The 15447-nt window shown below is 35.2% G+C and overlaps 1 protein-coding gene across 2 annotated transcripts in view; it reads left to right on the top strand.

Moving 5' to 3' along the window:
• The window catches only part of CHRNA7 (cholinergic receptor nicotinic alpha 7 subunit), a 94810-nt gene that overhangs the window by 65847 nt on the left and 13516 nt on the right, over positions 1-15447 (top strand). For both annotated transcript variants that reach the window (XM_072402304.1, XM_072402305.1), the window contains exons 5-6: positions 11269-11348; positions 12820-12987. In XM_072402304.1, coding sequence (XP_072258405.1) covers positions 11269-11348; positions 12820-12987 — 248 coding nt within the window. The remainder of the gene's footprint in view (positions 1-11268; positions 11349-12819; positions 12988-15447) is intronic.

The raw sequence follows: 15447 nt of genomic DNA, 5'->3' as shown, positions 1-15447 counted from the left end.
CTGCAGCCAGCATAAAGGACACACACGCAGGAGCAGATATCTGGAGCTGTCTTATAAACGGGTGAGTGTCTTATTTTAATTATTTTTTTAAAAATCGGGGGTGGCTTACTTAATGGGGATCTCCTAAAATCGGGGAAACACGGTATATAATCAAGTGCTAACAATTTCCTGTTCAAATATGTTTAAAACAGTCAACAATGTCTATGAAGAGCTTTACAAGACTGTATTCCACTGAGAATTTCCATTTACTTTCTGGTTTGGGCAATGGATTGATGCGGTGCATGGGCAATGAAACTTTTGCTCCTTTTTCTTCATAATAAATGGAATGATTAGCACAAGGTCAAGCAGATTATTCATTATATGGCAGAAGATCACTGTGTGTGAAGATAATGAGCACTTAGGACAATTATAATGCTCAACATTTCTGTTCTGTTAATTTTACATGCAGATTGTTTGTGGAATTTTAAAGGCGTATCGAAACCCAAAAACAAAAATGTAATATATTGCAGCTGCTTAGTCCTTTGATGTAATGACTGAATTATTTTCCTTATATTTCATCTGGTAATTTTTAGACATTAAATACCTCCTGTTTTAGGATGGCTACACTCACTGTACCATATCTGTGGAGAAGAAACATAGCCACCCTAGGAGTTAAACTAGTAGATCTAGGTAGAGTTTAAATTAAAAGGTGAACAAAAAATTAAAAAGCCTAGCTCTGGCTAACACTTTTTTTTAACATTCTTTATTTAAGGATTTTCAATAGTGCAGAAACAATACCAACAGCACATGGTAGAGCATGACACAAGCATGACACGGTCCATAGCAAAGGGTTCGTCAATGTCAAATGAACAATACAAACAGTTGTGTGTACTATCAGCATCAAGAGTAATCAGCAATCAAGAGTTATTTTGTCCCATAACAAAATTTACACAATAGACAACAAGACATGAAGACATGGGGTATAACACCAAAAAATGGTTCAGAGAGGAAGAGCTAGGATCGTAGGGAGAAAAGTGGGGGTCACTTGAGAAAGGGGAAGAGAACAAAACCTGCTACCTAGTACATGCGAAAGGCATCATTTAGTATGTTTTTTATGCTGGCTTTAGCTGTTTTTTTAAACAGACCTAAAATAAAAATTAGACTTTAGAACTAAAGCTCCTTGTTGTTGCTTAAAAAAAGATTTACAGCGCCGAAATTTGAGTTTCGAATAACTCAGGAGTATCTGATTGACTGGTAGACTAACCAATCAACTTTTCTCATAAAGTTGACAGGAGTATGATGTTTGCATACTTAAGGAGCAGTTCAGCTGCACATAATACATATTTCTACACAATACAACTTTTTTTTCTTAAACAAAACCATTACAACCATGGATAATATATCAATTACTTTGAGTTTTTTTTTAAAGTCATCTTGTTTCCTGCACCTAATCTCATCAAATACTCAGATGTTTGCCTAACATCTTCTTTACTCGCTTATTTTAGAAACATGTACTTAGCAGTTTTGTTGGGAAAGACTAATTTACATATCAAAACACTGTTGATCAGTCAACCTGCTAAACTATTAAAATATAGGTGTCAAAAATGTAATTTAGATTTTAAAAAAATGTAATTCCCTATCTCTAAACAATAGTTGAATCTATGTCGCATTTATTCATTTTTCTTACCATTAGAGACCAATTTGTATTTCTATGACAAAAATAAGTAGTTCAGCTTTTTTTTCATTCTATTGTAATTTTTATAATATGTTATAAACTAAGTGTGGCTGTTTTTATAGCAGTAATAAGTTAAATATTCATCAGTGATTTCAAGAGAACTGACACACAGTAGAATTATTTCAGGAAGTATGAATATTAAGCAGTATATTTTCATAGTCGTAACTTGCCCCAGTTCTTGTGTTGTACTTATTTTAGTTACTTAAAGCAGAACTTTAGGGAATTCAATAAAATGTTATCAGGGAAGGCAGAAAAGTCTCTGGATGTATCATTGGTTTGAATTTTTTTCTGGTTGTGCATTACCATTACTCACTCACATGGCATGCCATGTATGCCAGAATGATAGACCTCCCATGCACATGCCCAGGAGGTAGGATATCTTGGACCAATAAATCAAAACGATTTTCAGACCTGCAATATGGTAAACCCACAGAGCAGACATAGCAACAAGGGGGAATCAGGCATCACAAAACAGACAGAATCAGAAGGGGGAAACAGACATCACATCTGTGGATCACTGATCTAGAATGAGTTTCGAGGTCATGTGTTCATGCTTGTTGCATTGATGATTAACACCACTGACACTAAAAGATCAGCTTTACCTTCAGGCTAGCATTCTTTAGAATGAGTTCAGTAATTGTAGTTTACATAATCAAGTGGTGGGTCTACTTTTGGAACTAAAGTTCCACTTTAAAAATGCACGATCAGGCAGGTCATTATTGCAGAAAAGGACAGGTGATGTCTCTTCTGCAATAATCCCTACTACCTGCCTGATCACTTCAGGCAATCTTGGCTTCCCCTGCACATGCCTGGAACAAATGAACTCTTTAAAAGCCATAGTTCACTTTCTTCACTTTTTCCACTTAAAACATATTTTGTATGCACTCTTTCTTTTTGTAAGGTAAAGTTTATTAGACCTTGAATTTTAAACAGAAAAAACAGCCCAACATTCTCAAAAGTCCAGGCCTGTTAGAGGCAGATGCTAATTATCAACGCTTCTACAGGTTATTTATCATTGCCTTCCAAAGAAGTAAAGAAACAAGAAGTGCAGGCTTGGGATTGCAAGGGATTCCATTCCAGGAAGGGTGGGGGTCAAGAAAATTACTTGTATTACCAGCTATAAAGGCAATCATCAGTTTAAAGTCTATTTGTGAATCACTTAACTCTACACAGTCGCTCTGTATTGTGGAGAAAGCAGTTTCATACATTCCAAAAATCTTACAAATTTTGGCAAGGCACCCTTGCCTAACATAGCATGACAATACTGCAATAATACATTAAATTCATTCAACATCATCATTGGCCAAACATGGCAAAAACTATCTGGACATCTTTGTAATGTCCAGCATTTGTATTATACCTGTAAAATGCAGACAATTTGGGATGAAAGTATATTGGCTACAAATATATAATTTCAGCCCAGATAGTATTTATTTTATGTAAGTCATTACAATACTGAAGGAGGTTGCTAATCTTTTCTTTGCATGCAAATCTGTATGATCTGATGAATAAATATTGCTATTAACAGTTGCACTTATAGTTTAGACAAGTCTATATTGCAGTTTGGGGATGATTGGTTGTCCTTTATTGTACTGAACAGGCTTAGATTTGTTAAATGCAATGCAAGCCTTATTAGAATTAAAATGTTGTTTAGCCAATAATTATAGACTGTTCTATTAAGGGAGTCAAACTTTTACAATTGAAATTGCAAACACCACAACATTTTTTACTAGAATGGGCTGCTAGCTAAAGCATTCCATATAGGTTTGGGTCTACATGCTCTAGTTTGGATATTCATCGTATTTCATACTTTTAAACTTCTTTTTATTTATCTAATATTTTGGGAGAAAATAATGGAGGGCGTTGCCAGTCCTTGTAACTTTGAATGCACTCGGTCCCATTCCCTAGGGGAGCACGGGTTCATTAAGAACATGCCAAGCAATGCATATTGGAAATATTGATGCTGCTGTGTAGAAAATAATAACTGAATCAATTATAGTACATTTAATTGCCAAAAAAAGCAATTAGAAGCAACATTTCTTATCAATGCTAATTACAGACATTTACAAACGGTACTCACCAATTAGTTGCTTTAAGTAATTAGTTTCTATTAGAAATCTTTTCTTGGTAAGAAATATGTTCTCTGTGGATAACAAGAAAACTTTCAAGTTTATGTAAAGCCAAATTTAATATTTTTTAGATGGAATGGAAAAGGATTGGAACCTGAGAAAAGTTTTTATTGTTGTCTCCTACAGTAAAATACACCTGGTCCTCGTGATCATTATACCCTGTTGAGTGATTGGAAATCCAAAATCTTGAAGTCTTAGTTGTATGAAGAGGTCTTCAAAATTTTAGAAAAAAATGATTTCATCTTGTACGGTATTTGCAACTCTTTGCCAAATTTGCAGTTCTTTTGATCTACTGTAGCCTCTATGTAGCCCTTCCTGTCAATATGAATGCACTTAGGTGACATCTGTATGGCATTGTTCAAGACAGGTTTCCTGATGGTGACAAATGGTGAAACATGTCTATGGAATGGGCATTAGTAGAACTGCATATGGTGCCAAATAAATGCATATGTGACCTAGTGACAACGCAGCAGACCATCTCAGAGGCAAGAACAAAAAATTGCCACCCTATCACAAGAAGTGCCTAAAGAAGGAGTTTAGAGAAGGAACACCAGGTATTATTTTATTGAAGCTTGTAGATTTAAAAATAATAAAAACAGTTTTTGATCTTACAATAACATGATATTATATGTGATATTATTTAAAGGTTTGGGTTACTTTAAAACTGAACTTTAGACAAAAAGCTAAATGCGTAGTTAAACTACATATATATGAATTCTTTAGCTTCTGAACAGTTTAACATGAACATTTTGTTCAGATGATTTTGTGATCTTTAATTTATTCTATGCAGCCCAGCCAAAAACCTTTCTTAAACCTCTCTGCAGACTAGTCTACACCTGATCAAGGTAACTGGTCTACGATCTGCTCCATCCAGTAATTAGCTTTTGAAGGGAATACAGAAAGCTGATATCAAGAGAGAATCAATCATTTCTACCAGCTTTGTGTAACAATTAATTGAATGACTTTTTAATTAAACCCATAACCAAATTAAATTAAATCCTCCTAGAGCTCAGCAATAACTATATCATTGTGTTAAAGATGAACACATTTCTGAATCAAAATACTGCAGTACACTGTAGTGTAGTGTTTTTTTTATGGACATATCTATCTGCAAACATTTGTCAAAGTAGAGCTTCAATAATTGTTTTTAGACCCCATTAAAGCAAGCAACTGAATGAATGTTTTTTTTGCATCTGTAAGTAGTTTTTATCTTTTTTTGTAGTCCTACAATTAGGACTGTGTGATTCTTTTCTTATTAAACAATATCCTCCAAGCAGGATATTTTTGTTCAGAATATCTTTTGGATGAAACATCTGGAAAGGATTAGTTCAGAAAGTAATATAGCACTGATACATCAAAATTCTATAAAAGTAATCTTCCAGCTCCACAGGTATTAAATATTTCATCAGAGCCTTATATGTTTCCCATCACCATACATGAAATGCAGATTTATGGTTATTTTTATACTTATTGTTAGTATTGCTGACCATAGATGTACATCAATGGCTCTGGAAGGTGAGTCTGTATTGTGAGTGGTGTGTCAGTAATAGAATTTGAACTCTGCCAGTCTCTGCAATAATTTTACTTGCTACCAATCTAGAGTTTCTTTAAATACTTCAGATATTATGTAGATTATGGGAAAACTGTGCAATTATTACATTTACTCATGTTCTTCCGGAATGGCAAAGTGATAATTTAGATTGAAAGAGCCTAAATCTGTGTGTCTTATATGATATACAAAAAAAATTGATGGACATATCTATCTGCAAACATTTGTAGAGCTTCAATAATTGTTTTTAGACCCCAAAATAGTAAGCATTTGAATGAATGCTTTTAAAATACATACACTTGAACCTACTTTCTTAGTTGGTGAGCCTCATCATAGTTTAATGTACCTTACTTGCATATGTTTAAAGAAGATGAACTGTTTATATCATACTGTAACAAAGTCAGTGAGAGGAACATTATACTGGACATGATATACATTATACTGTAACATGATAAGCAAGCAAACAATACATTATCACCCCTGCTCAGGGTGCTGCAAGTGCCATGTTATATACAGGTTAAATAGATGACATTGTTTCATGTTTGCTATGTGTAAAACTCTAACTCATACCCCTCAGTACTGCTGGTATTTCTACTTGTTTTTAATAAAACATGGTTTTCATTTACTTTACTGTACAAAACAAATGTGGTGTGGTATCTGTATTAGACTTCTTTTTCGGGACTAGGGATGAGCGAGCAAGTTTTTAAAACTTGATCTCGCAGCGAATTCAGCCATTCTCGCTTAAAAAAAAGCTCAGTGTGCGATCCCCGGCACTTCTAGTGCTCCCTGATTGGCTGGGGAAAGCTTTCCTCAGCCAATCGGGGAGCACTAGAGGTTTGAATGGGGATACTTGTCCCCATTTAACCTCTAGTGCCGGGCATCACAAACAGGATTCCCACAGCTGCAAGAATGATTGTAGCTCTGAGAATCCACTGCGATCCCGGGGCACTAGAGGTTAAATAACCTCCAGTGCCCGGGGATCTTCTCAATGAATGCGGCTGTGGCCACATTAATTGAGAACAGTGTGCGATCCCCGGCACTAGAGGTTTATTAACCTCTAGTGCTGGGGATCTTCTCAATGAATGTTCCCCAGGGCACTAGAGGTTTCTTTAAGAACAGTGTGCGTTCCCCAGGGCACTAGAGGTAATTAACCTCTAGTGCCCTGGGGATTGCAAACAGGAGGATTCCCAGGGGATCCTGTGAATCCCCTGTGAATCCTCCTGTTATAATTTCCTCAATCTTCCAATGGTTTCGCAAAATCGGGTTGCCGAAATTTCGCAGAACCATTGGAAGTTCGAGGACATTTTTGCTAGAATGTCAGAGGCATTGTCGCTCATCCCTATTCAGGACTTTCGGTTGAAACTTTGTTTTCATCTAACCTTTAAATTGGCCTACTACATTATTTGCATTATTGAAGTTAGAAATAAAGTTGACCACAAATATAAAAAACAAAACAAAACATTGACTAAAGTGTGAGTCATTTATTTGCAACATCCCCACTGCAACATAAATATTTTTGTAAGACTAAGAGTCACAAAGAAAAGGATTTTAATGAAAGACAAACATTTCATCTTTATTTATATAAAGTAACAAAATCTCATCAGATTAAAAGCAAACAAATATGAGTTATGATAATACCCTTATGAAAAGCAATAGTTTCCATCAAAGCATCAAAAATGTTTCAAAATATATCCCTGAAGTTAAAAAGTTTCAATAATTCACATAATTCTTTTTAAGGTATTTTAAACTTTTTCAGCAAAGGGATTGATCTTTTAGGTCATAGATTCCCAATGGAGGCAGTACCGACCCACGGTGGGCGCTGAGACGTGTAAGGGAGCATTTCTGATCCAATTCAAATTAGGGGGGCGTTGAAGACAGGTATTCCCCCCCCCCCCATGTGCTGCCCAGCTCTTCCTCTCCTGTTTGATCCACAACCCTGGCTGTGGATCAGTGAGCCGCCCAGCATTTGCATATGAGCGGATCAATAGTGCTCTGTCATCGGTGGGGGTGGGATAGAGAGGTGTCCAATGAAATATTCCTACCCACAGAATGTATGCTGCTCCTCGTCTGTGTCTGTGTCCATGCTGCTGTCATTACCCCCAATGTATAAACCTTCAAATCTCCCACAATGATTGTTGTACAAACCTGAAATTTACAGGGTACACAGGGGACCCTGAGAGCTGATAGTAAACTTAATGTCAACCCCCTAAACATAACGAAGTTGCCAGATACATGATTTCAAACATAAAATCCTAGTAAGAATCAGGGATCTTTTTTCAGTAAAGTAGAACTAAAGTCAAAATAAAAAAGATGACACCTTTATGTGCATAGATCCATGATGTATGCAGCTGTATTTGTAAAAAAAACATATGTGCATCTTTTTTTTTTCGGTGACGGAAAATTCCCTTCTGTGCATACTTGTTCTTGGAACCCAAGCCTCCTGGTATACGTGACATGCATATCCAGGAGGGTCTGCGCTCAGTCTTTACCACCGTGGCAGTAATGACAGATTGGGAGGGGCTTTGTTTTTTTTTCTAAAAAGGCATTTGATGAAAAAAAAACACAAAGGGTTATCTACCTTTCTATATAAAGTAAAGATTGTGGTGATTGGCTATTTCAAGACCAGGACCCCAAATTTAGTTTGCATGTTAGGGACAATTGTCTGTGTACTATGGTGCCTCAAATATAATTTTGCCCGCTCACCAAACTTTATGGCTGCGTTCAGACTGGGGGTGAGGTGGCACTGCGGATCCCCCTTTCTCATGTCATGGAACCCTGGCTTGGGGGAGACGCTCAGTGCCGCCTGGAGTCAAATCTGCAGACGCTGCTGTGCGAGGGACTGGCTGGGTGCCTATTACACATAGCTGGCCAATTACTACCAGGCTTATCCCACTAATAATATTATATTCATATTTTATATATACTTTTTAAAATATATTTTGAGTAATACACCAATATTGTTAATATCTTCTAAAAAAATTAAAAAAAAAAATCTGTCCTGGTTTTTTAATATACAGCATAGTATTGTCCACCCAAAGGGGGCGCTATCAAATCACTCCTTGAAAACATGGGCTCTGACCCAAAAATGATTGGTAACCTATGCCTTAGGTTATTGATTCTTCAAGAGACCAATTTCAGCTTTGCACCTGAGAAGATACACACACATATATATATATATATATATACATATATACAGTAGGTCCAGACCTATCAATTAATTCCTATATGGGTGGAATCAGAAACCAATCATGAATTAGAAAAAACTTTTACAGTGTTGTAGGGTTATTGAGTTGGGATTTTATCTCATTATGTATCAAATAATATATGTTTGTTTGCCATTAAAATCCTTTTTTCACTCTTAGTCATACATAAACATTTACTTTGACATTAGGTTAAAGTAGCAACATTCTCTTTTACACTGGCATTCAGTAACCCCCCACAAATGTACATGTGCATTGATTATATAACTTTATGATATTTATCATATTAAAGGTGTGACGCTTTATGTTTGCTCCTAAAAGGTCAGTTCATTCCAAAATTATATTTCACTTAAAAGTGTGGACATTGGGGACCCACCAACTAATATTTCATCTATCAGAGGAATTCAGTAAATAAACATCACCTTCCTACTTTCAAGGTTTTAACTTTTAATCTGTCTCACTCCACCTGTGTATGTTTGATAGTATAAAATAAAATCAGATCTCAACAGTGAAAGCAAGAGCTACAACAGTGCATGAGCTGTGACACTCAGGGGTATAGGTGCAGAAACCTTTTTCTCTGCAAACTTTTATTGATATGATTCATCACTGGGCAATTTAATCAGAAATTCCAATTTCTGTGAACTAACACTTTAATAGTAATCGATTTTCTTTCCTGTAACTGTGTTTTTTTAGGAAAAAGAAAATGCTCGGCAAACTTTTAATATCCCAAATATGGCATTTGATGGTGTACCCAATTTACTGGATAAATAAACGGGAGCCCAAGTCTCCTGAAAAGATCTACAGCACTGTTAATATGAAAGCTCCTAAAAGAACATATATCTGGTTCTCTATTGATGCAGTTTGGCAAAGAATGCAAGCTCTTTGCACTCGGAAAAATGTGCCCATATGTTTTACTAGCTGTTATGTGAAAATAAATCTGCCTCATGAATTTTCTGTATTTTGCTTTTAATCCTGCGCAAGCAACATATCTAAATTACAGATCTGTAAGTAATTGGAGAATCTAATAAGAGCACGGGCACTTAGATTTATTTCTAATGGAACACTGCAGTATCTGCTGAAGCCTAGGCCCACATCCAGGTAGCTACTAACGAATAATTAGTAAGAACATATGATAGATATTTTCCGTGCAGGCCAATGTTCAGTCTTCTATTTAATTTGTCTCTTCTTACAAGTAATGGACTAATTTTGAATCAAGATAATTGCTATATTCAATTAGTCTTCTGAGATTTGTTTTTTTGTACCATTATCGGCAACATGATAATGCCCTTCAGGGGTAGCACAGCTTTGACCTATTCATTTGAAGCTTTCCAGATAATGTTCTAACTCGTGTGTATGGTTTCTTGATAGCGTCTGTCCAGTTCTGTTCAGGTTGATATGCTGTTCAAAATAAATTTAATTATATCATTATCAAGTCACATCTAGCAGAAAGCCTCAGGACAACTAACTTTAAACAAGTACTAATTATTATATACAGTCCTAAATGTAAGAACAGATTCAATTAGGATCCATATGGTATTTGTCATGACATACTGATAAACAAAGATGAGTTTATTAGATGCAGCAGATTACAAAAAGACCTGAAAAGAGTGATCTTGAAAACCCAAAGAAATAAATGACTATGGTATGACACATTGAGTTTCTTTTTTCTAGGACTTGAATTAACAATCCCACTGTACTATGTTTTGAGAAGATGGTCCTTTGCTTTTTATACCCGCATCCAGGGCAACTTCCAGTCGTCCCCATGTTCATCACAGTTTTTTCTTTTGACAAAAATTAGGAGCCCTATAAAATAAAACACATCAAAGTGGGACTAACCTTTATAAATGTTTTTATTTACACTCTCATGCCTAAACTTTGTTGTGACCACTGCCATCCTCATCTATTTCTCGATTTGGTTTTCCTATTTGTAGCACAGCTATATGAACAAACAGGTAAGTAATTTTTTTTTTTTTGCAGAAAGAATGTCGCCTTGTTCCAGCCTAAACCTGAAAGGGGTTTTAAAAGATAAACTGTTCCACAGTACCTGCAGCTAATGATTACTTCTTGTACAGAATACTTACAGTAGATACACAAATGTCTAACCTGAACAAGCTCATTGTAGAAGTCAATGAAATTATAGACATATTGTAGTAATAGGAGAAAAGAAATGGAGTTTATTAGACGTGTGTACTAGTAAATTTCAGATATCCAGTGAAGGCATTGTGGCAAATCATGAGGTTATCCAATGTTCTTGTTAAATCCAAAAATCTTGAAAAACACAAAAACCATCCAATGTTCCAATATCCAATCAAAAAAGTTAGTTTGTTATATTCTTCAAGCTTCAAGCTGCGAACAATATAACATTTATTTTATTTCAACCTTAAGGGAGTCTTCAATTCCATGAGGACAGACGTGAAAGGTAGCATAAGTTTTTGTTTTACGTAAGCAATTTGTGTCACTGAAAGCAAATAATTCGATTTATCTAAATTGTAGTCTTCCTAAAATGACATGAATAAAAATAAATCTATAGGTGATAGAAAATGAAATGTGATTATAAATAAAAAATGATGTTTCTGAAATCTCAAGCCTCCAACTTACAAAACCACTTACGGTATGTTTTAAAACGTAATGATTTATAATCTGGCTGCCATTTTTTCACTATGTTATATTTTGTAGCGCAGATGAAAGATTTGATGCGTCATTTCACACTAATGTACTGGTGAATTCATCTGGTCATTGCCAGTATTTGCCACCAGGTAAGATGTCAATCATGATTTCATGGCTTATTTTTGTCATATTTCTTTTGTTGCCTTAAACACAAAGTTATATATTTTTTAAAAGTGATTGTGAACCAATTTTAATACAATTTTACAGTTTAAATTTTTGTCTGCGTCAAACCCTTTATACTTTGAAAAATGTATGTATCCCATAAAATTATTGTTTGCCTTTATTACACCACCGGACTTTTACAGCAGGATAGCAGTAGCACAGTTTTCCAGAATTTGATAATATATGCAAGATTGCCATTTGTAGCTCCAATTCATGGTACTATCTGAAACCAGAAACTGCAGGTTAGGTGAATTTATCTGCACTAATGTACAGTCTGGTAAGAAAAAGAAAATTAGATAAAATGTATGCAAATATTGCTCTTTGCATAGGACTGTAGTTCTTAAATAGACTTTGTCACTTTCCTCAGCTTTTGCTGTTTGGTTTTGAGTTGAGGACAAAAATCAAACCGAGCATCTGACATTCAGTTCAATTCTTTTAGGGACTCATAAATTCTATGTTGATTATTAATTTACTGTTAAGATTCATAGCCAGTAGAATTCTCCTTGACTGATCGTTGACCCTGAGAATCACCAACCTATGGGAATGTTGTCTGCTTTGTAACTTTACAACTGGCTAAAAAACATCGAGTTTGTAGTTAAGGTATCCTGTGGGTCGCCCTTCCGTTTGTTGGTGTTATCGCAGGCAAAACTGTCACTTACAACCAAAAGCCAATAGGAGTGCTGCCCACTATGTTCCTAAGCAATGAGCTCATAGAAGCAGGTGGACTCCATCATAAATCATAATAGAGGTCAGGTTTTGGTTATGATTTATTTTATAGAGACCTAAGAAAAAAATGTACTTATTTTATTAAAATATTCACGTCTTTTATATTTATTCCACGGAGGCATAAAATAATCTAAATATCATATTGTCATTACACATTGGTTCATAAATTAGATATAAATGTGTTATTTTTGAGCTTGCAAATTGTCAGCTACTTAGTTGATGTTATATACAAGCAGAATAGTTTTTCTACTTTTCATTCTTTTTGTTTTACAATATTAGAGTTTCTGTTTCCTCCAGGTCAAAACCACAGAAGATGTTGAATTCCTTGTAATGATGAATGTTATTAAACCATTTGTAAACCATTTGTTATTAAACCATTTGTGCCATTTGTAAATTTATGTGTTTGTCCATACCTGAACTACAGTATGTATATTACCTACACTTAAGAATAAAGAATGGAACTACTGCCATGGTTTTAACAATATTAATCAGTTGTATAAAGTAGGGAAAGTGTGTAATATATCAGTAAAACAAACTAACCTACACGCAAGTTTAGGATTTGCACATTAGTTTTTAAAACTGCTAATATAATTGAATCTGTTCATTATTTGACATTTGCTGTATAAACTAAGCATGGGCAATAGATGGTTATTTGCTTTTTGTATTTTTTAGGGATATTCAAGAGCTCATGCTACATAGATGTTCGCTGGTTCCCTTTTGATATTCAGAAGTGCAAACTAAAGTTTGGCTCTTGGACTTATGGAGGATGGTCTTTGGATCTTCAAATGAAAGAAGCAGATATATCTGAGTATATTGCAAATGGAGAGTGGGACCTAGTGGGTAGGTGTTGTGTTTTGTTCTTTCTTTCTTGTCTCTTTACTATGTTTGTAAGCCTGGCAAAGTTAATATTGCTTAGTGTGTTCCCATGCAACATTTTAGATAACACTGGGAGCTCCTGATGCATGTGAAACCTCTTCAGCCCCAGAACTGTGAAAACCAGCTGTAACCATCTGAAGTTACAATTATATTTACACAATGGTTGAAATGATAGAGTGGGCTAGATTATGGTCTTTCTTTAGAAAGTATTGTTATTTTGTATTAATAGCATCAAACCACCTGAAGTGCTATTTTCCAACTCAATAACCCTAGCAGCAGCAGTTAAACTGAATACATTTTAAAATTCTTTTAACCATGTAAAAATTCATACATGTAATTCTGCAATGTATTCCTCATGTACATATCATTATCATTGTAATCAGTAAATAACAAATTAACGTCAAAGTCTACTCACCTCTGTACAGTAGGGGGTCCTTTAACATGACTCCATTACACATCTTTTTATTTCTAATTTTATGTATACAAAATATATATCAATCTTCTTCAGTTCCTCAGCATATTATTACCAGCAACAAATACAAATAAAAGCACATAAAGTGTAGTTCCATTTTTTTAAATACATATATGAAAACATTTAAATTGTGTCTTTCTTAGGTTGATATTGCTCCCAATGGGCAACCTCCCAGTTCGAAAGAAAATCGCTTTTTCTAATTCTTATGACGGAGAATTATTCTAAGCTTAACGCGGAATTAAACCCTCAGGATTCCCCTGTGCCTGTTCTATCACAGGGTGCCGTCATCTCTTTCTTGTCTTCCTGTAAACATTCTTCTGGCATCTTGATTGGCCGGGTCGTAACTCCTATGAATGCGTGTGGGAGTTCATTCACTCCTGGCATGTGCAGGGGAAGCCAGGATGACTGTGTATCCTGTATCCAGACTGAAGATCACTGCAGACTATGTTTTAAAAGATAAATTCCGAATTGGTCCTATAGGTTACTGAACATTGCTTTTTGCCTCCATAAACATGCTAATTAATTGCACATATTGTTCAAAATATAAAAAAGTAAATTGTGAAGTTCCTTGTATAAGAATTAGTTTATTACATTAGTTAGCTGTCAATCCCACTATAATGCTGCTTTCCAAGAGGGCTTTTTTTAAACAAATGTAGAACCCCTAGACAGCTGTTTACTGCATGGCATGGTACTGATGGCGCATCAGTAGACAGCTACGGATAATTAAAAAACGCTTTCAGTGAAATCTTCATTATTTCTAGACAACCATGAGAAAAGTTTATTATCTGATATTATGGGTGTTAGAAAATGTAATGATTGCTTTTCTAACGACTAGCCCATTAGTAAGAATACCGTGAAATATGTGGACATCAGAAGCTGTAAAGGAAATAAAAACTATCACACCTAATAACTGTTAAAGTATTGTGCCCATAAATGCTACCTATCTAGTATTGATTTAGTCCCCTAGTAGGTGAAGGCTTATGTTTCCTTTGTTATCGGGCAGGTTTTTCTATCAAATCACCAGCCTGGTGCTGCTAGCCATTAAGCTCTTCCACATTAAGAGTGTGCAGGAGGTAGAACTGGAATGTATATACAGGTAATCCCCGGGATACATACAAAATGGGGACTATAGGTTTGTTCTTAAGTTGTTTTTTTATGTTACTCGGAACAGGTAAATTATTTTAATAAATGCAATTATGACAGATGTTTGTCACAACATATTATTAGGCAGAGTAGTGTCAGTTACTGTATAAAATCCTCACTGTGAGCTAATCACAAACAAAGCAAACAAAAACAAACAAAAAAACTTTATGGAGCCTAGACATTTATTACATTCTGGAGCAAGCTGTGCTTTGGTATGCAAAAAGAAACAACTGAACAGTTTGTCTTGGTCAATAAGGAGTTATAAAAGGTTACAGAAGAGCGCACCCCCTAAAATAACCTCAGCTGTGTTTAGCAAAAGATTTCTTCTGCAAGTCATGCAAACTGCCCCCTTCCCCCTCCAAGCCTCTGTCCTGCACAGGATTGAACAGGGAAGCCCCGTTCATATCTAGAAGTCATCCGTATGTCGGATGTCCTAATTTACCTGTACTGAAGGATTTCCACACAAATATTATATATATATATGTATATATATATATATATATATATACATAAAATTTCCTTTTCGGTCTACAGAACAGAATGTTAAAGGAAATCTCTTAATTTACAGATACAAATAAAATGAAATAAATAACATTGGTTTAACGCTCCATCAGGATATATTCACTCTATCATCTATATAAATACCCATTCAGCTTTTGTATGAGTTTTTAAATGTTTATAAAGCTGTCCTTAACCTAGCTATGTGGCAGAAAAGAGGAAGTAAAGGAGCAAATGCCAGTTAAAGTTTATAAATGCCTGCCTCCCCTGCACATGTTTATAAATGCCTGCCTCCCCTGCACATGTTTATA

The sequence above is a fragment of the Pyxicephalus adspersus genome, chromosome 2 (genome assembly GCF_032062135.1).
Source record: "Pyxicephalus adspersus chromosome 2, UCB_Pads_2.0, whole genome shotgun sequence".
In the NCBI taxonomy this organism is placed as follows: domain Eukaryota; kingdom Metazoa; phylum Chordata; class Amphibia; order Anura; family Pyxicephalidae; genus Pyxicephalus; species Pyxicephalus adspersus.
The sequence above is the reverse complement of the archived record's forward strand: the minus strand, read 5'-3'. Positions and strand labels throughout refer to the sequence as shown.